General features: G+C 43.5%; 2 protein-coding genes across 2 annotated transcripts in view; one reads left to right on the top strand and one right to left on the bottom strand.

Annotated features, from left to right (window-relative positions):
• Window positions 1-10,060: 10,060 nt before the first annotated feature.
• Window positions 10,061-19,605, bottom strand: AP5M1 (adaptor related protein complex 5 subunit mu 1). Its single transcript, XM_055799792.1, has 8 exons — window positions 19,473-19,605; window positions 15,073-15,718; window positions 13,323-13,550; window positions 12,752-12,891; window positions 11,913-11,998; window positions 11,694-11,809; window positions 11,331-11,427; window positions 10,061-10,234 (listed from the first exon to the last, which is right to left on the bottom strand). The coding sequence occupies exons 1-8, from the start codon at window positions 19,538-19,540 to the stop codon at window positions 10,152-10,154; spliced, it is 1,464 nt and encodes a 487-aa protein (XP_055655767.1). The 5' UTR covers window positions 19,541-19,605; the 3' UTR covers window positions 10,061-10,151.
• Window positions 19,606-19,659: 54 nt separating this feature from the next.
• Window positions 19,660-23,348, top strand: part of EXOC5 (exocyst complex component 5) — a 29,818-nt gene continuing 26,129 nt past the window's right edge. Inside the window, exon 1 of the mRNA XM_055799740.1 lies at window positions 19,660-19,792. Coding sequence (XP_055655715.1) covers window positions 19,766-19,792 — 27 coding nt within the window. The 5' untranslated portion in view covers window positions 19,660-19,765. The remainder of the gene's footprint in view (window positions 19,793-23,348) is intronic.

The following is a 23,348-nucleotide window of genomic DNA, read 5'->3' as shown; positions in this document are numbered from 1 at the left end:
TATACAGATTCTATGGACAAGGAATTTGTTTAAGTTACTGCCTAATATCTCAGGATGGGTAAAGTCCTAGAAGTGGAATAATATTTTTTTCCCTCTCTCAGGCATATTTACATACAAAGAACACCCCTAAAATCAGAGAGTTTGAAGTGAAAATCCTGGCAGCCACTTTAACAAAAAAAAAAACCAAATAAACACCACCACCACCACCCCCCCCGCAAAAAAAAATCCCGCAAATTATATTGTTCCACCTTTCCACTTGCAATAAGAAAATACAGCTTTACGCCCAGTCCTGTAATCAGCTTCTCATGGGCTGACCCAGCTAAGCCCTGGATCAGGACCATGCTCCTGTGGTGCTGTCTGGGTTGCTGCACCATTTTTGCAGTTTACACTTCTACAAAATGATGTCGTAATTCAGCAAAAAGACAACATATTGGTGAATGAACAAGCAAAGGAAAAAAAATACATCATTTCAGATGTCAGCAGCCACAGATCTGTTGCCTGATTTTTTTTATTTTAGGGAATGACTTCTGTAATCTGTTGTGATGTATTTTCCTTCATGAACAGGTTTTGGCACAAAAATATTGCACCATGCCTGTACTCACTGGAGAATTAGAAAAAGGATTCTTCAGCAAAAAGCAAGGTGAATCCTAAGGAATAATATTGAACAGATCAAAACTGGAAAATGTCGTGCCTTATCCGCTTTTTCAAAAGCAAAGATCTTTTACACGTGCCACGCGCTAATCTGAAATAAAGAGGCAGCTTTGTGAGAGCGAGGGAAAACCTGGCTGCAAAACAGGGTTTGGGGGTAGGTCATAGCAAAAAATCACAGTTAGTGGGAATATCCTGGGTTTGAAGACGATGTCTCAGCCGTTTGTCCCCTTCTGTCAGGACCAAACACCATTTGGTATTCAATTGACTTTCTAACTTAGGAGACAGGACTTTCCATCTTCAAATACTGAAAATAGATTGCATTCTTGGCCCTTCGCTTTGAACGGTTGGGGAGAATAAACGCACACCCTGGTCGTGTTCTAGTGATCTCCCTAATCTCGGTTGCACTTTGTCAGGACGAGGTAACTGGTAGTTAAGTGAAATACCTTAGATCAAAGGGGGATTAATCGCCAACTGAATCCTTGCTGAATAAACCTGTCATTCAAGAAAATTATTTCCACTGAACTTAGCAGAGGATTGAAGGTATTTGCATAACAGGGACCAACGTACTTCAGCCAGGTTAAAAGGTTCAGAATTCAGGCAGTGTTTAGCTTTTTGGCTCCTTTTCCTTTCAGCGGCCCTGTACAATGGTTTTTAATCTGATAATACAGCTAACTATCTAAATGATGTCAGAACAGGAAAGTATTGCAAAGTTTGGCTGAGGGATGGATCAATTTCACTTTCAGTAACTCCTAAATCTGATTTGTTGGAATTTAAGATGTAATCCTTAAAAAAAAGTCCCTTTAAACCGGAGGGCTGTTTATTAACATCCTTTTTTTATTTGACCTTTGTCTTAGAAACACTGGGTCTTGCCTGTCGCCTTACCCGGGGCTTTTTGGGATCATTTCATACAGGTTTATACCGGCGGCTGCAAGCGATGCCCACAGGATCGGTGTGCCCACCGCACGTGTGGATCTGTGCAAACACATGCACACAAATGGATTTTCAGGCTTTTTTTTTTTTTTTTTCTTTTTAAGCCTGTCTTTCGGAGGTCACGCTGAATTCGAAGTGAGATGGAGCTAATTAAATAACGGGACCCAACAGGCTGCCATCATTTTCTAGGATCAGCCCTCAGAAGAGATTTAAGCACCGCAGCCTTGTTGAGGGTTCGTTATGCTGTTGTGGCAATGATTTTAAACCATATGAATTATTCCTGGTTTATGGCAGTTGCTTTGAGTTTTCACGGAGAATTCATTTCTCGAAGAGCGAAGGGCTCTTCCAGGGCTGGAAGGCAATGGCTTTTTCATCTGCTCTATAAAAATTGGGAAAAATAGTTACAAATGTAGATTTCTGGAAAATGCTTCACGCCACCTTCCTTCCCAGCCATCCTGGGGTTCATTTGCAAGTGCTTCCACCTCTCCTACCTGTCGGGTATATGGAAGAATGTCAAGCTACATGGTGGACGTCAGATTTCATAATCAGATTTTAACAATAAATGGAATTTAGCCACTTCTGCATCTAGCCTGCGCCTGACACCATCCATTCTTTTGGTGGGTGCAGTTCATATTCATCACAAACTCAAAGCATCTTTCAAGTTAAAAAAATTGCAAAGAATGGTTATCAAAGAAAATGAATAAAATCCATATTGAGATAATTTTTTAGAAAATGATTGAAGTTTTAACCCAAGAAAGGACTCTTAGAGTTTCTTATAGCTTAGAATAAGAACATGTCAATCACGATTAAGCTTCTGGAATTGGAATCCCTTTGAAATGCAGCTGTTTCTTCTTTAATTGTGGCAGCGGACTCAAAAGAAAAGAAAGGTCCAGCCTTAAAGATGAGTAAGGAATACAAAATAGCTCAGGATTAGTTGTGGAGTTCAAAGGTCGCTAATTACACTAAGGAGTTCCCAGACGCAGGGAAAACATTAAACGGGTCACCTACCAAACGGGAAACAGATTTGACTTAAAAAAAAAAAAAAAACGGAAAAAAAGAGATCTTGAAGAGATAGTTTTCTAGAGAAAATGAAAAGCAACCAGCTGATCTCATTGGGAAGAAAATGGTGGGAAGAAAATGGGTTGGATTTAGTTCTTTGCTGTTATGTGTCACTACATATGGCATCAGGCTTTCAAAATATTATCTAGAGCTCAGCCAGATTTCTCAGAGGCTCGTGAAAGCAAGAAGGGGAAAAGGGATCAGCCTTTTTGTAGTTGCATTCCAGGTTGTGAGTCCTTGAAAAAAAACTCCATGAGGGTTCACACCTCTCAATCAGTATTTGGTATGATTTGTTGAGGATGAGCCATCTAGGTGAGCAGGCACATCTTGGATGGGAAGCCTCCTGGGAGAGCCCTACAGCCCCTTTGCGGGCAGTGAGGTTTGGTTCGGGGTGCAGTGGGCCCTCCCTTCCTCTGGGAGAAGCACAGCTCCTATGTTTTCCAGCTTCTCTCTGGCCCTATTGATGTAGGATAGACTGGTGGGACTGCTGTCCTTCCAGACATCCTGCACATGCAGCAGCTCCTTAAGGACCAATACTAAAGTTCCAAGGATGCTGGTTTCTTCTGGGAGCCTCTTGGGAACACACTGGTAGTTGTCCTGTCTCCTGGAAGGCAATGAACTTGTGGTCCTTTGGATCTGGGTCTCGGTGGAGAGAGCCAGTTACTTTATTGCCAGTCTGCTCACAAGAGAGGATTCATGGTTTTAGGAGAACGGAGCCTTTTTTCTCTCAGATCCTGCTCCCCTGCATGAATCACGATCTTATTCCTGCAAAAATCTGTAGATTGGCATATCTTATGGCAACATGAGATTTGTGGAAATAAGAAAGAAAAATTCCAGATAATCAAGGAGATGCACCTATCCAGGTGGCCTGTGCTGAGCCCATACAGGGTCCCAAGGGCTTTTTAGCATTGTTGTCGACAGGGGAGTCAGACTGAGAGTTAAAACTATTCCCTGTTCCCTGCACCTGAATAACTTGGGTGTGTTGGTGGGTGTATTGGGTTTGCATGGCAAGGTTTTGGTAGTGGGGGGCTACAGGGGTGGCTTCTGTGAGCAGCTTCCAGAAGCTTCCCAATACTAGATAGAGCCCGCCAGCGGCTTCCAGATGGACCCACTGCTGGCCAGCACCGAGCCCATCAGTGACGGTGGCAGCGCCTCTGGGATAACACGTTTAAGAAGGTGAAAAAGTTGCTGCACTACAGCAATTGCTGTTGGAGAGATGAGCAAGAATATGTAAGAGCAACAACATGGTGGTGAAGCCCATGGTGAGGCCGGCTGTGCCCCTTAGCTCAGGCCGGACCACGGTGGAGCAGGTCCTCACCTGCAGCCCATGGAGGTTAACGGTGGAGATCCCCCCTTGCAGCCTAGGAAGGTCCACAGGGGACCAGACACCCACCTGCAGCCCAGGGAGGTTAATGGTGGAGCAGACCCCCACCTGCAGCCCCGGGAGGTCCATGGGGGAGCAGACCCCCACCTGCAGCCTGGGGAGGTCCATGGGGGAGCAAACCCCCACCTGCAGCCCGGGGAGGTCCATGGGGGAGCAGATTCCCCCCTGAAGCCTGTGGGAAGGGCTCCCGTGGGAGAAGCTCGTGGAGGCCTGTCTCCTGTGGGGGAGGGTGCCAGGCTGGAGCAGGGCAGGGTGCGAGGGGGAAGGAGCAGAGCGACAGCGACAGCGTGAGATGAGCTGCCCCAGGCCCTGCACCACTCGGAGACAGACCCCGGGCATGGGACTGACCCCAGGAAGCAGGGAGAGGCAGGGGCAAGGTGTCTTAAGATTTAGTTTTTATTTCTCATTATCCTACTCTGGTTTGGTAGGAAATCAAACTGGTTTCCCCAAGTGGCGTCTGTTTTGCCCATGATGGTAACTGGTGAGCAATCTCTCCCTGCTCTTATCTCCACCCATGAGCCTTTAATTATATTTTCTCTCTGGGAGGGGAGTGATGGAGTGGCTGGGGTGGGCACCCAGCACCCAGCCAGGGTCAGCCCACCACACATGGCATGAAGGGAACAGAGTTTAGGAACAACTCCCAGGTGTGCTTCTGGGATTCCCACTGGCAGCCATATGGTGCTATAGCAGCTCCTCCAAGGAAGCTTGCGCTTCCCAAACTGGGATCCACAAAACTCTCATCTAACGGCTCCTTCAGGTTTGAGGGCTGCAGGCGTTCCCTGCCATGGTGCGCTCAGGATGGACACTGCTTCAGATGGGTTTGGTTGTCACCACCCTAAAAGATGCTGTTGGTAATACCTTGTATTTTGTCCATGCTCACTGTTCAGTAAATTCTTGCTGCAGATACAACGTGGTGCAGGTTCAGATCCCAGTCTGGGGACTGAGCCAACAGATGATGGGACAGCAGAAGGCAATGTGGGAGATGGTGACAGCAAAATAAAGCCAGTAGAACTCCAGCCATGGGAAAGAGGGGGAATAGGACCAAATCTCAGTATATTCAGAAAGTTGGAGCCTATGGGCGATAAGTCAAAGAAACAAGGCTGCCCAGACGAGCAGGTGTTTTCTAAAGTGTTACCATCCTCTAAAGGATGAGAACAAGGTGGTGGTGAAGGATACAGCAAAAGTAATGAAGGACAAACATGGACTTACTCACAAGCTCTGCTATAACTTAAAACTCAGCAGGGCTTCTACAAATAGGACCAAGTGCAGCAAATTTCTACGATAGCTTCAGTAGAGAACAACTGCCACTGAATGTTTAATGCCCTGTTGTTCCAGTGTTTGCTTCTTAACAAATGGCCAAAGTAGTTAACGCTGGTAAAAATAGGATAAAAATTCAGAGGAGGGAAGGGCTGGATTATGTAGAAAAAGCAGCTGCTTACAAATTATCTGAAGTAACAGGTTTACCCCAAAGTACTTGAGGAACTGGAATATACCATCTTGGAGCTGTCACCTTTGGACCCTGGCAGGAGGAAAGGGCTTCCCGAAAACTAGAGAAGCACCACATTACTGAGTAGTGGTAAGTAACAGGCAGCAGATGAGACAACACCGAACCATGTTAGGTAGACTAATTCCCTTCTATGGTGAGAGGAACAGGCCTTGTGAATTTGGAGGGCGACATTTGTCTCACACACGGACACTGGTGATGCTTTTGACTCTGTCTTCCAATATGACTAGCAAGCTCAGGAGGTAAGTTAAGGTGACCATGGTGGGAAGGTGTTCCTGGGGTCCTGAGCAGCTGTTCTCCAGCAGTAGTTACCAGCCAAGGAAAGGTGGGCTTCCTGGTCCTGTCTTACTCCTGGTACAATTCAGGATTTGGAGTGGGAGGAATGCACTTAAGACACCTGAAGAGAGATCTCTCCTCACCATGGCACCTTGGTATAAGCCTTTGGACACAACACTTGGAGAGAGGCAGGCTATGCTGGAGGTTGCAAGGCGGTAGGGGTGAAGAATACGGGAGATTTTGCTGAGAAGCTCAGGAGTTCTAAGAAGCTTCAGGGTCTGGACATTCTCCAAGAAATGGGGATATGTGGGTTGGTGAGAATCACACCAGTGCCAGCTACTCCCGCATTTTTGCTCCTTGTGCATTTGGTGATTGCACTGGTCCTTCCGGCCACCTAAGCTACACATTAGGTCTCTGACACTCCATGGTTTGCTTTTCCTCTCACCCTGTATCGATGGCATCTGTTCTCAGATCCACACCTTTGCACCTGCTTGTGCTGGAACATCTACTTTTTTTTTCTCCCCAAGACATTCAAACCATCAGAGTTTGAATGAGGGCTTCAGCACCCCCAGTAACTGCTGCTTCTCAGCCATCGCACCCTCTGTGAACTTCATCAATGCAAATTCCTCATTTCCTTCCACACCTTCCACAAAGTGTTAAATAACACAGTTGGGCTCCAAAACACATTTGGTGATCGTTCCCCATTGCCACTGCATTTGGAAAGGTCAGCCAGTTTCTACTGTTTAGTGGGTTATACATGGATTTTGCATTACTTTAATTTTTTAGAGGTCTGTTACATCAATTCTCTTTGCCAATGAAATGTGTAGTCTCATCTAAAAAGTTTGACAGTGTATATTTGCTTTAAATTCATGTTAATTGGCATTAACCCAAAATTTTAATGAAATGAAACAAATTCATTTTATTAATGAAGTGAGTTCTATATTAACTTCTTGCTTATTTATACCCATTATTTTGTTTGGGAAAATGTCAGGTTGACAACCCAATATTTACTTAGGTCCTTATGTTTATTCTTTTCAATTATTTGCATGTTAGTTTTCTTCTAGCCCTCTGAAATGCAATACTAAGACTGCAGAATGCTTTGGCCTCCTCTTGTGAAAGTCTTGAAAGTCTTTCTGCAAAGTTATCTGCTACTTTTTCATACAGTCTATACCCGTGACAAAATTATAAGCACTTCAAGTAGCAAGCACTTCTCGTAGAAGAAAGAACACTCTGTACCAGAAGAGAATTCTTGCTTTTTCCCTTTAATACTTCCTTTAATTTTAAAAACTTGGGTTTTTTTTTAAAGAGCTAAAAGAATACCACTGACACAGGGCTTAATCACCTCTAGAGCCTACCAGAACTACTGTTAGATACCATCTCTGCCGTGGAGTGTCCAGGCTCACATTAGCTCTCAATCATGTCTTCCTGATTTAGTTTTCAAAGTGTTTTTTCTCCCTCTTAAAACAGGAAAAATGGTCAAAGCAGGCAGAGAAGCAGTTAAATTGTCTGGGGAACTACCAGGGAACACACAGAGATGCACAGGAAAGTTTAGTCATTTATAACTCCTTGAACTCTGGCTTCCAGTGTCATCTCCCCAGTCTCCCCAGTGTTCCCATTTGCTGCCCAGCCCTGGAGGCACCTGAAGCCACACATCACTCGTTTCTCTCCCTGCCTTGTGTTCAGTCTGTCATGCCCAAAGGTACCTCAGCTGTGATAGGCCTGAGCTGCTAGCCATCTAGTTTGCCAAGTTTACTACTAAGCTTACTTTACTAGTTTACTGGCTTACTAAGATTTTTGAAGCACCCATGAGAATGTGCCCTTCCCCTTCTGCAAAGCAAAGCGTAGCCCATCAGGCCAGGAGAAAGGCTTCATCTGACTTTTTCTCCACCCGTAGGGAGGTCTCACAGTTGTTGCACAAGACCGTTGGATTAGGCATGTGCCAATTTAACCTGATCTAGTTTGCTGTCTGATCCGTTCGTGGGTGCTTTCTGAAGAACAAGGCATGCTGCGTAGTCAAGCCTGCCAGAGAGACCTCAGCCAGACTTCTAAAAAAAAGCAGAGAGCACCTCCTTTCCCCACTTCCCTTACTACAGAGCTGTCCCTCAGCAGGGGCACAATCATGACGCGGGAGCATGCTAGAGTTATAATCCAGAGGTTTAGGAGCAAACCCTTATAATAAAACAGGTGATGGCTTGCATGAAGTTGTAGAAGACTGCTCAGGGGTAGAAAAGAAACACCACTCACTCCCTTCCTCCACCCAAACCTACAGCGGTATGCATGCACGAAGTAATCTAAAGCAGGAGCCCTCCATTCCCGAGTACTGCAGCTCTCCTAACCTTGACAGGGTTGGAGACACAAAATCATAGAATCGCTGAAGTTGAAAAAGACCTTTAAGATCATCAAGTCCAAGCGCTAACCCAGCACTGCCAAGCCCACCGCTAAACGCTGTCCCCAAGGGCAACATCCACATGGCTTTTAAATACCTCCAGGGATGATGCCTCAACCACCTCCCTGGGCAGCCTGTGCCAGTGCTTAACAACCAACCCTTTTGGTGAATAAATTTTTCCTCATATCCAACCTAAACCTCCCCTGGTGCAACTTGAGGCCATTTGCTCTCATTCTATTGCTTGTTACTTGGGAGAAGAGACTGACACCCACCAACTCACTACAACCTCCTTTCAGGTAGTTGCAGGGAGTGGTAGGGTCTCCTCTGAGCCTCCTTTTTTCCAGACTAGAGGGAAACAACAAGGAACATGATGTGGGAAGGACCTCCTGCTATTAAGTGCAAGGTGTTTCCTCGTCTAATTCACTGTGAATTTTGAGTTCCATTGCTAGATACCATTTATTGGGGAGTACTTGTTGAACACCTGTGAACAAGAAAAGCTAGCCTCCACAGTGCCGCTGTGAATAGACAGCTCCCATATTTCTCACAGGAAGGTGGGACACAAACACCAGCACACAAAAATCCTGTGGTGGGTGGGTGCCTGGTGTACAGAACATGATATAAACCCTTCCAACAGAGAGACTCTCTCCACTCACACTATGGCGTCCAGGCATGTGGACGTCTGTAACAGGTAGAGGCTGGATTCTGGGTAAAATCGTTAATTCACCTTTTGCCTGCTAATTACAATGGACAAACCACTTGCGTGAAATGATTCTTAGGATAGCTCTGTTTTATAAGTTTGCATAACAGCTTCAGCTGAACGGCATGTTTCACATGAATTAATCCACCCTTTAGAACATTTAACCAACCAATTAGATTACTATCTCAATCTAAGCATTTTTTAAATTATAGCTTAAAATTTTTCTCCTTACATAATCACTAATCTTATTTATCACACAGCGTAGTTAAACAAGAGGTACGGCAGGAGCAGCTGGCATGCTCCGTTATTAGATGGCATTCTTCTCTTCTTTTGTGCTGCTCTCCAGGTTCTCTCAGTTTTTCACCTGCCTTTCAGAATTTGCACATTTCCTGATAACTCTCTTAAAGTCCATTTCCTGTGTTCCTGCAGATACCAATTTTCTTCTCAAAATTAGAGGTCTGCCTCTATAAACTGAGTCCTTTCCTCCTCTGCCTACTTTTCCAGGGAAAACAGCTCAGTGATGTTTTTTGGAACCTCCAGCAAACTTAGCTGGTTCTGCCTGCTCAAAGCTAGCCTTTTGATTTGAAAAACCAGGTTCACACCTCTGGATCCTACTGCTGGCTTTCAGAGCAATGCAGTTCACAGGCATGTGTGAAAGGGAACTCACCACTTCTGCTGACAGAGGCCATACAAGACTCCTGCATCGTCTTTGTTTTTACAAGTGCCGCTCATGCCATTCTCCCTCTCTTAAAATTCTTGTAAATTATTGACTTGTATGTATTTTGTAGGCATCTCGTGAAAATAACAGAACTCTTGCTTTTAACTGTCCTGTAAATCTGGGGTCTAAATCAGATCCTTGTGACTCCAGGACTGGAATAAGACACTGAAAGCTTTCCCACTCCATGAGCCTTATGGTTTATAAAACCAGTGAAGTAACTGGTAGTCCTCCTGGAAGACACGTCCAATCATGCCAGTCTGTATCTGTGTCACTATTACTTACTTTGTACCAGTTAATGTTAGAAGGGAAAGTAAAAATGGCCACAGCAAGTACATTTCAAATTGTCTTCTGTAAGCAAAATCAGGACTAAACAATTTTAAACCAACTATGTTATTAAGAGAAATTACCTCTTTTTTTTTTCCCCTCAAGACAAATTTTTAAGAAAACATACAAAGTACAAGTGCTGGAGAATATTTATTTTTACTCTATCATGACATTGGTCTCATTAGCTGTTCTGTTTAAATACAAAAATAATTCACAAGAAGATTAGGCAAGTGAGGGTTTATAGACCATAGGTGCTGGTGCTTTGGAATTCCAGATGTAATAATCGGTAGAAATGAGTTTCCGGGCTAAATAAAAAAAAAGGGAAGAAAAACAAGCATTACAGGGTGCCTTACCATCAGACATTCCTTCATTCAAGTTAAGAGACTACTAATCCATCCTTACTAGTTTACAGAGAAGGTATAATGGCATCTTTAAACTGTAAGACTTATTATTTGAAAATCGTTTCTGATAATGAGACATTTAAAGTCTCAGTTTCAATTATCTTTACTAATGTATCAGTCATAAGCTTAAAATTCAAACACAGGTTAAGTCAAAAGCAGGTGGATGACTTTGATTTTGTTCAATGAATATAAATTGCATACTTTATATAAAATATACAGTATTAAACTCTTGCTTTTTTGTGTTACAATTTAGGACTGAATGTGACCTGTCACAAAATTAAACAGTTTTCAAAAGGCATTTACAGACTTCTGCTAACACAACTGACAGAAGCTGCAAGAGATAGACAGCTACAAATAAAAATTGCTTCCATTCAACAGTACTGCTCGGATTTAACGAGTGACTGCTGTGTTCCCAATTAGTGTATTTTTGGTGCAGACTTGGAAGTACTCCTGTGTTGACTGACGAATAAGCAGATTTGGTTTCTGCTCCGGAGATTCAATGTACAGCCACATCCACCAAGGGCTATTGGTGTGATGATACTGACAGCAACAGTCTCGCCTTGAAGGCAGGAGCTGAGTTCTGCTCCTGGGTATTGCCAATCCACATATTACATCTTTGACAAAAGTGTCCTGAACAAGGGGCCAGAATAGAGAAGCATTTTCTACCCCCCCAGTAAAAGTTCTGCTATTATGCATAGTAAAACATCACAGAGCAAAGGGGAGAGAGCCCAATAGAGAGACTGACTTTGTAACTGCGTAATAAGAGCTTTCATCTGAAAGGGAGATGCCAGTTCCTACTCCAGGGATGCTTTAATCACAAAACAAAACAACAACAAAAAAACCCCAAACATCAAAGTAGAGAACAAAATTTCCAGGATGTCCCAAGCAAACCAACAAAAAGCTTTGTCCAAGTTTAGCTACATAATTTTAGTCATTGACATCCAGTCCATAACTTCAATACGCCGTTTCAGTTAAACAAATGACATTTTTAGCAACTCACATGCAGTAACTTTGGGTTTTCCTGGTACAAAGATCTGAACAGAATGCTGGTCTACATAACATCCAGTAAGTGTAAAGTCTGGGATCCTAAAATACAGCTACAGAAAGAGAGGGAAAACATGATCAGATGTGTATTGTCATGCTTGCTGTGCAAATACTGGCAATCTGTGTTACATGCTCTTGGTGTGCAAGCATACTCCAAACTGACAGGATGTCAAATCCTGTAAGCAAGAAAACAGAAAACTTCATGCTGAGAACAAAGAGGCTAATAATTATATCTGATTTAAAATCAACGTATCTTCATAGCCAATGTAAGATAAAAAAATGACTACTAAGGCATCTTTTCACAGAGCCTGCAACTTACTTTTACATAAGCAGTGTTCCCAGTGCAAACATAATCAGTTGGGTGCTCTTTGCCTGCAGTGCCAAAAGACACAGTTCCAGTCAGGGAAACTTCCAAAGATTTAGGGAACTTCTGTCCTAAAGCCAGAAACAGCATCTGTGAGAAATTGTACAGCTGTGCCTACACTGCACAAAACTGCCCAGGGGAGGAAGTGAGAGGGCGCAGGGGTATTCTGCTCACCAATGACCCAAACCAGCAGGCTCTTCTCTTGTGACAAATCCAGCTGGCCATAACTAACTTTGTACTCTAATTGAGCAATTGGGCCCCTACAGTGTGACAGAGGAGAAATAAAACCATTGGAATTAGTATCGTTCAGTATTTAACACCCATTTTGTTAAAGAAAGCAACAACATGCTGAAAGACATTATTTATGCGCATATAGACAAATCACACATATCTGAGCACACTGCTAATTTATAAATCAAAATTACAGAGCAGAAGGAAATCACCATGGTCTCAACCTAGTAATCATAAAAGAGCTGTTGATATTTTACTGTCTTAGTTCACCGATAGCGTTTCACTAACACTATGATCAGCACCAGCAACTTTGTATCATTTCATCTTTAAATTTTCATGATAATTATGTGACAGCATAGTCATGGCAGTTGTCCGAGAGGCTTAAATGAAAACTATCATTTTAATTTTAAATAACTGTATTTTTGATAAGCTGATCTGTAGCTAGGATTAGCAGTCTTAGCAGTCTTAAGGAACAGGTAACCCTAGGTTGGAAATGATCTTGAGACTTAATCCACCTGGAGGATTGTGGTAGCGTTTCACATGAAAAAATACCACAGGGAAACAGGATGCACAACAGAAGTATTCAGAACCAAATATTCCAGTAAAATTCTGTATTATAGAAATTACTAGAATTTCAAGGAGGCTTCCCAACATTTGCAAGGTCAGTGTCCACTGGTAGTACTTTGACGGAGCATAATCTGTTACATTGACATCTGATAGGTTCATTTCAGGAAGATCACAGAGAAATGGAAGAAATTTGTTTAGGAATTCTTTATTCTTACCTGTTGAAAAAAGGGATACGAGCTTCGCAGTAGTCAAAAGAATTCCTTATGCTTTCATGAAGCTTTAAGTTCACTGTTATTTTTAACTGTGATCCCTCTTCAATGAGTTGATAACGTCCCAGAATTGGTGGAAGAGGAACCTGGAAAAAACTATATTCATTCTCAAGAAAAATTAATACCATCACCATAAGATCAGTTATATACTATTTAATTGCTAAAGTACTTTAAAAAATAACAAATACATATTAATTGCCGACTGTACCAAACTCTTTAGGCTGCTTGCAATAAATAGATTTGTGGTATATGCACTTGACATCTCAGCCTGAACATTCAGGCATCTAAGTGGTTCATTTGAAGTAAGAGCAGTGATGCCAAACAATCAAAGGTACTGGCACCTCCTGAATATGATTCAGATAACTCAGGTCCTAAAGCGCCATCCAAGCAGTTTATATTATAAAAAGCATTTTACGACCTGTATCAGACTGAAACTCATTCAGACACATTCAACGCCACAGGTATTTTTATTCCTGTTTGAAGACCTGAAAATAACAAAGGTCAGGGATGTTATTACCTGGGAAGTGTAGTAACACAAGTTGAAGGAATCTGAAGGAGGAATGAAAGGAAATTTGTAAGGTCCACTATACACAGAATCATCCAGTGGCTCAGCACTATTGGACATCAGCATGGCAGGGTCAACAGAAGTCACACAATGATGGACCACGATATCTTGGAGCGGAGGACCGTTAGTTGGGAGATTCAAACTGAGGGTTACATTTGGTGCAGATCCCTCTATGTCACACTTGAAAAAATGAAGTCAAGAAGTTATTCTAGAATATCTCCCTCAAGTCAGCATCAGACGTTCAAAATTTGAATATAAGGATTTTTTTTAAAAAAAAAAAAAAATCACACTAAAAATCATCAGCTGGCTTCAAACAGTAATATTGACAAGTACTTTGAAAACAAAATCCCTTTCCCATTTCTGTAGCCTTTTCCATGGTATGGTTAGTGATGCAGTCTTAGCTAAATGTCTCTTAATTGACAAGTACTCTTCAGCAAGAAAACAGCAGATAAGCAAGCCAAGGACTTACTGTATAGCTACATCATTACGAATTTTACATAAATGCACTTGGTGATAGTCTAATTAATTCAGTTACTTTTACAACATCCGCTTAATGGATTCAAGTACGCTATTAATGGCCACTGTGGTCCCATGTCAGCTTTCTCACAGCAACCATGTGCAGTGCATCCATTGTCTCGTCCCTCCGTGTGCCAGCTCAGCAGTGCACAATTACACCAGGGCTTTCTTCTTATGTAAGGCCATCCACTCTGCAAGATGACCTACAAACTTGTCCCTCTGAGAGAGGAAGCTGTTCACCCCCATAATCCCTGCCAGCATAGCTGGTGGGATATAACCCAGTCTTCAGAAGCACAGTACTTAGGTTGGCTTCCTTCAGAGATGAGTGTCCCACATCTTGCAAATAATTACATTACCATGATCTACTTTATTGGAAGGTCTTTCTCCTCTTAAAACACTGGCAGTTACAAATACAGTGTACTGTGATAATATATGTGCTTCCTAAGCATAATTCAGAACAAAGAATGTTAAATGCATTCATTAGAGAAAACACAATTTTCAATGTATTTCATAATTATTATTGAGTCAATATTCTCCAATTTTTAATTTTAAACAATGAAAACCATCATTGCACGCAAAAACATTCAAAATTAATTAGACAACTATTTATTTTACTAGATTTTTTATCAACTGTTTTTATGTCAGCCAAACAAACAATATTTGTGGATTCTTGTTGTAATGGAATAAAGTAGGATAGAAGATTAAACTTTTGTTTGGTAGAAAAATTAATTTAAAAAGCTCATATACAGAAACTTGTAGAAGCCTCATTCAGAAATTCTGTTTCTAATCATTATTTAACACATTGCTTATCATATAGCTGGAAATACACTTGGTGTTAGCACTACCATTTCTTAGTCTCTATACACAAAGTCTGTATGACATTATTTTTCTCTATTTCATTTAAAGTAAGAAAAAATTGGGAAGATACATGCAATGTAGCTATTTCTGGAAATATAATTCCCATAAATAATGAAAAAATGCATGAAGCCTGCAGGTAAGAAACATTAAAGATCAAAAAAAACACTAACCTGTCAGCCCAATATGTAGTAGTACCTTACACTTTGAAATATTACGGTATTAGAAATTCACTGATCACATACCAAAGTAAAATGGCATGAGTATTTTCTTCCCCAGCATGCTTGCATGAAAAATACTTTGGGTCAGATTTGCACAGATTTGCTCTCACCTTGCAATTTACAGCTCCATAAACTTGCCACACGTCCGCAACATCTCTTTTGTCATACTGCATACACTTGACTTTTTCAGTGATACAGACATTAACCTGAGGTTTGCCTTTATATGTGTTGGATCTCCAGGCTGGCTGATGCTCATCTGTGGGCATTTCCTGAATGTCATCAAATGAGCTGTTCAAGCTGCGTATGTTTGTGTTTAAGGGGGTGCCAAGTGGACAGGCCTGTATAAGCAAATTTCGAAGCTGGCCTATTTTTGCACTCATCTCAGCTTTGTTCTTCCGACTTGGAGAGATGTAGTCCACAATGCCTAACAAAAGAGCCAGTCCTTGTGAGAGCCCACGGACGGTGAGGAGGGGTGGCCGTGGCTCCAAGGTCTCCTCAACTAGTGGAAGACACGCGTATATCAGACCACTCTTCTGAAAAGCAAGCACGGGCCAGAGATCTCCTCCTTCGGTGCAAACTGAATATACTGATGAGTGATTGATTTGAGTACAAGTATCTCGGTGCTCCACAAAAATATCGTCATCTATGAGTCTCAGTTCAAAAAGCAAGGCTTTAAGAAAAGCGTTGTCAGATGGTACAGGCACATGTGTTGACCCGTTGAAGGTCTCCGCGCGCATTTCAACGGTGGGGTAACGTCTGTGATACGGAAATGAGAACATCTTAATGCTGTGGATCTTTTCCCACCCAAAATATCATACCAACAGATGTTCCTAGAAGCAGAACCGCACAATGCCTTTTCTGGCTGTTGGAAAATGCAAAAGCATTATAAAAATCTTTGGAATACTGATATAATCAAGGATGGGATTCTCTTAGGTATTCAAGTAACTCCCAAAGGCCCCTCTGGTCCTAAAAGTAACCTTGTGTAAGTGGACACCAGCAGCATCCTGACAGAAACAGAGACAGGATCAGCATCCAAATCACTGTCAATAAAACTATTTAATGAGTAATTAGGCTTCATTCTAGCAGGTGGATTTTTACTGGGCACTTTGAGCAAACACATTCACTCAGGTTTTTTAACAAAATGTGAATCTGTCTCTACCCTTCCAGTTGCACAAAGGTATAGGACATTTAAATGGCACTAATGAACCCAAGCATGACTCACACCAGCACAGTGAAACTTCAACAGTGAAACATTTCTAAGAGGTGAGATCACACTGAAGACAAGTTTTCAGACATTTAAAAAAACAGATGTCCCACATAATAAAATCCAACTGCAACAGCTTTTTGCCGAGATACAGTATGCTATTGCTACAGCTTTGCTACTCTACTAGATACCATGTTTAGAAGACAGTAACGGAAGTTATTTGTATACAGGTTTTTCATTGCTGTTCTGAGCTTACACAATTGATCTGCAGCAGTTGCTTTAATTGATTAACAAGATTAATTAAAAATCTTGACAGTATTATAAATCCAAAAAGATTTCAGTGTAAGTCAGTCAAATTTTTGCAGAAAAGGCTGCACGGACTGTGTGGGGAGAGGGAGCAAAATGGATTCCACACTGCATGTTCAATATATGTGATTTTAAGCTTTTATGACTGTTTCATCATTTCATTTTTTCAAGTATTTAAGATATAATGGAGATGGAAGGTTTTGTATATTTTAAAATTGTTTGACTGCATTAACATATATATTTCATTTCAAATTTCCTAGAGATAATATTTGAGAAAAATCATACTGTTTAATGCTACATCTGGCATTTTTTTCTTCTGAAGTAGTATTATTTTTTTAAAGGAGAGAGGGATGAATTCCTTCTCAAGCTAACCTAAATCTATCAAGACAAACTGATGAGCTGTCTTTTAATAAATAGCCGAGAAAAGGAAAATTATTACTTTCACTAATGCATTGGTCTTCATCCTGTTTTGGAACTGCAGACTCCCCTGAGTCTCTCTTACGTTAAGTTTGATAACAGGCTAGCTTTTCTACATTATCTTTTGTGGATTCCCTTTATCCACGGACCCTCAAAGTGCACATCTCACAGGTTACACACCAGGCAACTAGTTAAATCACTTTATGAATCATCTAGTAGCAGATCTGTTCCCAGGCTGGATGTTTGCACTCAGAGCCACACTTATAACCATGGGAGAAAAAAATGCACAGATATATAAATGCCTTCATTTATTCTCCTTTTTATACCATCTTTTTAAGGACACATGGACAGTCTGTTTCTTAAATTGCTATGGAACTTGTAATCACAGCAACGTGGTACTTTGTTGTATCCATGACCTCCACGTGTAACACTCCCTTTCTGTTCCCCAACACTCGCATGGTTCTTACCCTGTTGTCTTGAAGTCCCACCTACACCATCTTTTCTTTACTGAGTAGCAGAGTCTCTTGCTGGAGGCAACTACGCTTCCTCAGGCTTATTTTCAGTGACTGTGCTTTTTTGTTTGATTCCTAATCAGGCATCAAGGGCTTTCCCCCCACCCCACACACCCCCCAACAAGGAAAAAGCAAGCATAGGCAGAGAGAAGCTAGAGCTACGAGATCCGTAAACAGGATACAGATGACAGTAAAATGCCTCCCTGCAGTCTCAAGTCTACTTTGAAGAGTGAACAAACAGTGGTTTTGCAGCTCGAAAATTTACGTGGACTTCCAGACCAAGGCTGTTGGTAAGTGGCTACATGTAACCTTGGTAAGCACCTCTTATTTTTGGTCAACATTTCCAAAACAAAGGAAGCAGAGATATTTCAGTCTAGTTTTGTCTTATGTCCTAATCTGTCTGCTCCATTTGCTGAAGCTGTCCCCACACCACAGCAATCTTCTCCTCCTCCCAAAGAATCTTCACAGCTTTAGCTGAATCATTAGACAATTAGTCAGCCTTTCAGATCTCAGTTTTTCAGTATTCCCTTCTAGAAAGTGATGAAATTTTTTTTTAAAAAAAAAGAAGAAAAAAAAAAGTTTCCAGGGATGAATGAGCTTTGGTGATGCAAGAGGCAGACCATATTTGTTGCCTGAATTAAGTTATGACCAGCTCAAAAAAAGAGGAATGCTTTGATGTCCCAGATGTCTCCTCTGAGGTTAAAGATCAGGGCTCACGTATCTCCAGCTGAGTGCGTAAGTCCCGAAACCAACAGTTTCCATGTGATCTGGCATTCTTTATATTGTCTGTGCGCTTTGTTGAATTTAAGGTCAGTTAGGAGGATAAACATGGGGTTTCTACAGCCCTATTATTTCCTCTGGGAATGTGAAAGATCTAAGTCTGGAAATCACTTGAAGTATCAAGTATAGTTTGCCCTTTTCAAAGGAGCACTATTCCTTGTCTCTGCCGCTTACTGTGTGACAAGTTACTTCACATATCCCTGTCACCAGCCCCCCCTTCCTCCACTGCGATTACACTCTCTGTTTTTTTGGGACAAGGCTCTTTCTCTGTGTTTGTAGAGGGGAGGCCTCATCTCTAGTCTTGTAGGTAATACAAGGACCATAATACTAATCCTAAAACAATCAGAGGAATGTCCAATGTAGAGATCTGTCTGCACCTGAAGATGGAAGATAGTCTACGTACGCTCCCCCCACCCCCAGCCCCGTGTTCTCTCTCCAGTTTTACTGAATTCAGACTCAGACTTGTAGGTCCTGTCCCTACCCCCAGGTCTCAGGACTTTTCCGCTCCCTAGCCCTGGTTGTTTTATCTCTTACTCTCCAGACCAAGTCCTCTGGAATCACACAAGCGTACGCAGAAATGGCAACAAATTTTGCCAGACCAACAAAAGCAGCCTGCCCAGCCCGGAGTCTTACTTAAAACTCCGCAAGAGTTCTGAATAAAAAGCCCTCCTTTGGAAGACTGATCAGTGGGCTCCTCCACGAATTTGAAAAACCTGTCTTTGTATGCAAAAATAAAATAAAATGGGAAGTTAAATTTCTGCCTGAATATACCGTACTTTTTGAACAGTCACAGAACACCACAAAGAGAACATAAGCAAGATACATGAAAAATTGCATGCTTTCTACTTTGCCCATTTTGTTAATTTGCGAGTATTTCATAATCACTGCCTTGTCCTTTTCCACCCTAGGATTGAGAAGAGGTAGGCAAAACCTTTGCAGTAACTAAAGGAGGAACAGAGAAAAAGTCACGTGCAAAATGCAGAAGTTGTAAAAAAAACAACAACCGGATTTATTTAAAAGCACAACATCTGAACCCCAAAATTTGCAGACCCGGGCTCAGAAACGCGCAGCGGCCGCTCGGAGGGACTTACCCGGCGTCGGGCTGCGGGTGGTTCCGCACCCGCCGGGGTCCCGCGGCAGCCCCGGCCCCCCAGGAACCCCGGCGCCGGCTGCGCGCCCGGCGAGCGCTGCCTGCCGCCCGCCCCGCCGCGCCCCGGCCCCCGCAGCGCCCCCGGCCCGGCTCGCCGCGCCCGCCCCCTCGCTCTCCACACGCCCGGCGCGCCGCCGTTACCTGGAGAAGAGCACGGTGCCGCCGGTGCCGGGATCGTGCCTGAGGAGCCACAGCGCCCGCAGGGCCATGGCGGCGGCGCGGCGCTGAGCGCGGCCACAGCGGTGCCGAGGGGCGGCCGCGGCCGGGGAGGGGCTGGGAGCTGCGCGCGGCGGCGGCCGCCCGGCGCAGGCCCATTTCCGGCGGGCGGAGGCGGCGCCGCGGCGGCTGCTGCTGCCGGGCCGGCGGGGCACAATGGGCGGCAGCGGCGGGGTGGCGGCGGGCCGCTGAGCAGTCCCGCCGCCCTCCCTTCGGCCATGGCTACCACGGCCGAGCTCTTCGAGGTGGGTGCGGGCAGCGCTGGGGCTCCCCGCGGGCTTCCCCGGGTGGAGGGGGCCGCGCCGGGCCCGCGGGTGGGAGGCGGCGGCGAGGCCGGCCGGCTCTCCGAGGGGATGCGGCGGCCTTCCCCCCGCCGCGGCCGGGGCGCAGCCCCCCGGGCGAGCTCCTGCTCGGGTGGGGAGGCAAAGGGCCCTCCCGGCCGGGGCCCGGCGTGAGGGCGTGTGCAGGGGGCGAGCGGCGCGGTGCCGGAGCCTGGGGGAGCGGCGTGTCGCCGCGGGGGGCTGAGGGAGCGGGGCGGAGCGCGGGCGATGCCTCGGGAGGATACAGCCCCTCGCCCTACCCGAGGCCAGCGCTTGCGGCGCCCCTTGCGCCTGGGGCTCCCAGGGCTTTGCAGCAGAGGGGGTGCCGCTTTCCGCAGGGTGACAGGCCATGCTAGGCCCGACCGACGCTCTCTTTCTCCCTAAGGCACATGCTCGGTTGCTCCTAGCACCATGGCATGTTAGCGCGGTATTTACTTTTCTGAAATAAGGAAATAACTTTGCTGTCTTTTAAGCCGCTGTGGCGCTGAGGCGTGAGAAACCAATAGCTTGCCCAAAGCTGTGCACAAGCAGGACAAGAACGTAGCAGGAGTCTGGCACATTCTCTCCTCACCTGGACCCCAGGGTCTTGTGGTGTGACCTGTGATTAGCGGAAAGCGTTTGTCCCCACTTGCTAGTGCATGGGGATGTGGTAGCATTACCAGGTACACTGTGAGGCACTGGAACAGGCTGCCCAGAGCAGCTGTGGATGCCCCATCCCTGGCAGTGTCCAAACCCAGGCTGGATGGGGCTGGGAGCAACCTGGGCTGGTGGAAGGTGTCCCTGCCCCTGCAGGGGGTTGGAACTGGATGGTCTTTAAGGTTCCTTCTAACTTGAACCATTCTGTGATTCTGTAATCCTGTATATGCTTTCTGAGTCAATCAAGAGCCAGTCTGTCGTTCATTTGATGTGTTAACACTGGGACGTGCTTTGCCCAGGGTTCAGGAAGGGTCTTCCTGTTTCTTTGGAAGATCCTATATCTGTGGGTTTTATAGATACATTGTGTGCACTTGTATTTATGAATCACTGTTATGACTCACATCTTTTGGCTTGCATGGTCTAAAAAAAAAAATGACAAGACTAATATACCGTGTTCTAAGTAGCTAGATGCTAGGTTATATACCCTCTTTACACCTCTCTAACTGTCATAGGAGCCCATTGACTTATCAACGTGATGACAATGTAGTTCTGTTCTTTGTGAGATGATGAATGTGAGATAACCTGGATGTGGAAAGACGACTGTGTGTTTTGGCTGCTTTGGGTCATGCAACAATTTTGCATATAGCAATGGGGGTGAAATTGCAGTGGGCGAGGCCTTTACCTAGAGAAGGGGCTTGAAATTATTTTTTCCAATATGGAAGTTTGAATATGTTAGTTTGAAGTGACTGCTATGTAGGTTAGAACATGACAGTGTGCTTATTATGGGAATAACCCTTAGCTGCATACTGAATGTTGGTGTTTGACTGCTGTTTTTTCATGAATGTGTGTTTGAAAGTAATTTTCAATATAAATACGTGACATTGTGTAGAAGGATCTGTGCTGAAAATGGACACAACATGAACTCAACTCTCCCTCATGTAACTCAAAGTGTAATTTAACAATTATTACTTCTAAACTGTTTTTTAATGTGGCCGGTGTAGTTTCATTTATACAGACCAGATCAAACCAGGTTATCATCCACTTCAGGCATATCTCTTATTAAATCGGTAGTATTGGCTGAATGGATAGGATCATATTAATTCATCTAGAGCTAGAGGGAAGTTCAAAGCTGTGAAAAAATTGACTGTTGGGGCTCATCTGATAACGGGCAAAGGACTTGCAAATGACATTTGTAATAGCTGACTTTCAGCAGTTTCTGCAGAACAGGATAGGAGACTCAAAATAGGAATTAGCCTGTCAGCTATAGGTAACCCTATTATCAAGACAGCATTAAAAAGAGCAAATGTATATGGAAGATACAATATATAAACAAAATGGAAAAGTTTTGAATTTGCAATGGGACTTGTGAAATCATGTCTTAAAAAGACACCGTTGAACTTCATTTATAAATGGAGTAGATTATTTTTAGCACGCTCTTTTTGAAAATTTGGAAGAAAAAGCTCATTTTGTTTCTCAGTTGGTCAGTATTCTGCACATAATAGTATCCCCTGCTGTTACTGTTTCTTAAATAATACGGAACAGTGCTTATATTGCTACAAAACTGAAGGACAGGTCTCCTATGTAAGTGTTCTTGAAAAACAGGGTTTTTTTTCCAGATTGCATCCCTTTAAAATATTACTACACCTGCATGTAACAGTGATTCTGACTAAATTAATTTATGCTCTGTGCTGATGTATCATATTGTTAAAACAAAATACGAGTTTGTAATTTTTGCAGAATAGCAGATGTTGCAGAAGGAGAGAGACAGACCGGGCAACAAGCTGAGGATTGTGGAGGAGGGGGACACACGTGAGTTCCCGCACTGGGGGGCGGGGGCGCAGGCAGTACTGGGCTGCTGCAGGTTCAGTTTGGCCTCCTGGCTGATCAGGTGGCACAGAGTTTGGGGTCAACCACAGCATTTGTTGCCATGTGCCTGGCTAGTTTTTGGGATGCAGGAGAGGGAGCTACAGGTGCTCTAGAGTACACATGCACTTGAGGGAACTTTAGAGGAGTATCGAGCCGTAATGGATAGAGCAAGAGGGTCTACGAACATATATGTCAGGTTTTCTTAGGAGCGAAGGCTTTGATAGGCTTGCAGAAAAATACTGTAAATGTTGTTTTGCAAAAAGAAAAAGAAGGAATAATCAAGGTCATTATGTGTGTGTGAGTTATCTTTTTAGTGCAAACATCTGAAGGGAGAAATATAGAAGATGTTATATGCACCCACAGAGCATCAGCAAGCAGTGCACCCTTTATACAGGGTTATTCCATAGTGCTGTATTGGTATCCTTGTAGCTAGAGTGGTACTCCAGCTGAATTACAGGATCTTCAATGGAAAGACTGTGGTTGTGATTTTCATACAAAGAGCCATAAGGTAATTAGGAAGCTGGAGGAGTCCCCTGAAGGGAATGTTACTGTATTGAATGGCTCATTTCACCTATAACTAAAATTGCAAAAATGTTCCCAAACATTTAGATGTAAAAATGACATAAGGAGAGAATTTTCACTTGATATGAAAACACTGAATTATAACTTCTGATGGAAAGGATTCACGTAAAGGAAACAACATTCTGTATCAGGAAGAACTGGGTTAACGAGACAAGTGACTTGTAGAGAAATTGTTTGTATGTGGTATCATCCAGTTATTTTTGAAGGTTAACTGAGGAGGCTGAGCAAAACAGAGTTACTCTGGTCAGTGTTTGAATGTGGTATTACTGGGTGATCTGTTGAAAGGGTGAACCTGTCTGGCAAGATTCAGCATGTTGCAAAGTATATTTAAAAAGCTTGTTATCTTTCAGTTTAATAGCTGGGCCTGACTGGATAGGGCATATAATGTGTTTCTGAG

The sequence above is a fragment of the Falco peregrinus genome, chromosome 1 (genome assembly GCF_023634155.1).
Source record: "Falco peregrinus isolate bFalPer1 chromosome 1, bFalPer1.pri, whole genome shotgun sequence".
NCBI classification, from domain to species: domain Eukaryota; kingdom Metazoa; phylum Chordata; class Aves; order Falconiformes; family Falconidae; genus Falco; species Falco peregrinus.
Note: the sequence above shows the minus strand (reverse complement) of the source record. Positions and strands in the feature narration are given on the sequence as shown.

Excerpts from the sequence above, each read along its gene's own strand:
- AP5M1 (XM_055799792.1), bottom strand. The coding sequence starts at position 19,540 with ATGGCCCTGCGGGCGCTGTGGCTCCTCAGGCACGATCCCGGCACCGGC. Across the intron at positions 15,719-19,472 it reads GGCACCGTGCTCTTCTCCAG|ACGTTACCCCACCGTTGAAA; the intron begins GTAACGGCGGCG and ends TCCGTATCACAG. Across the intron at positions 11,428-11,693 it reads GGAACACTGCTTATGTAAAA|CTGTATTTTAGGATCCCAGA; the intron begins GTAAGTTGCAGG and ends CTCTTTCTGTAG.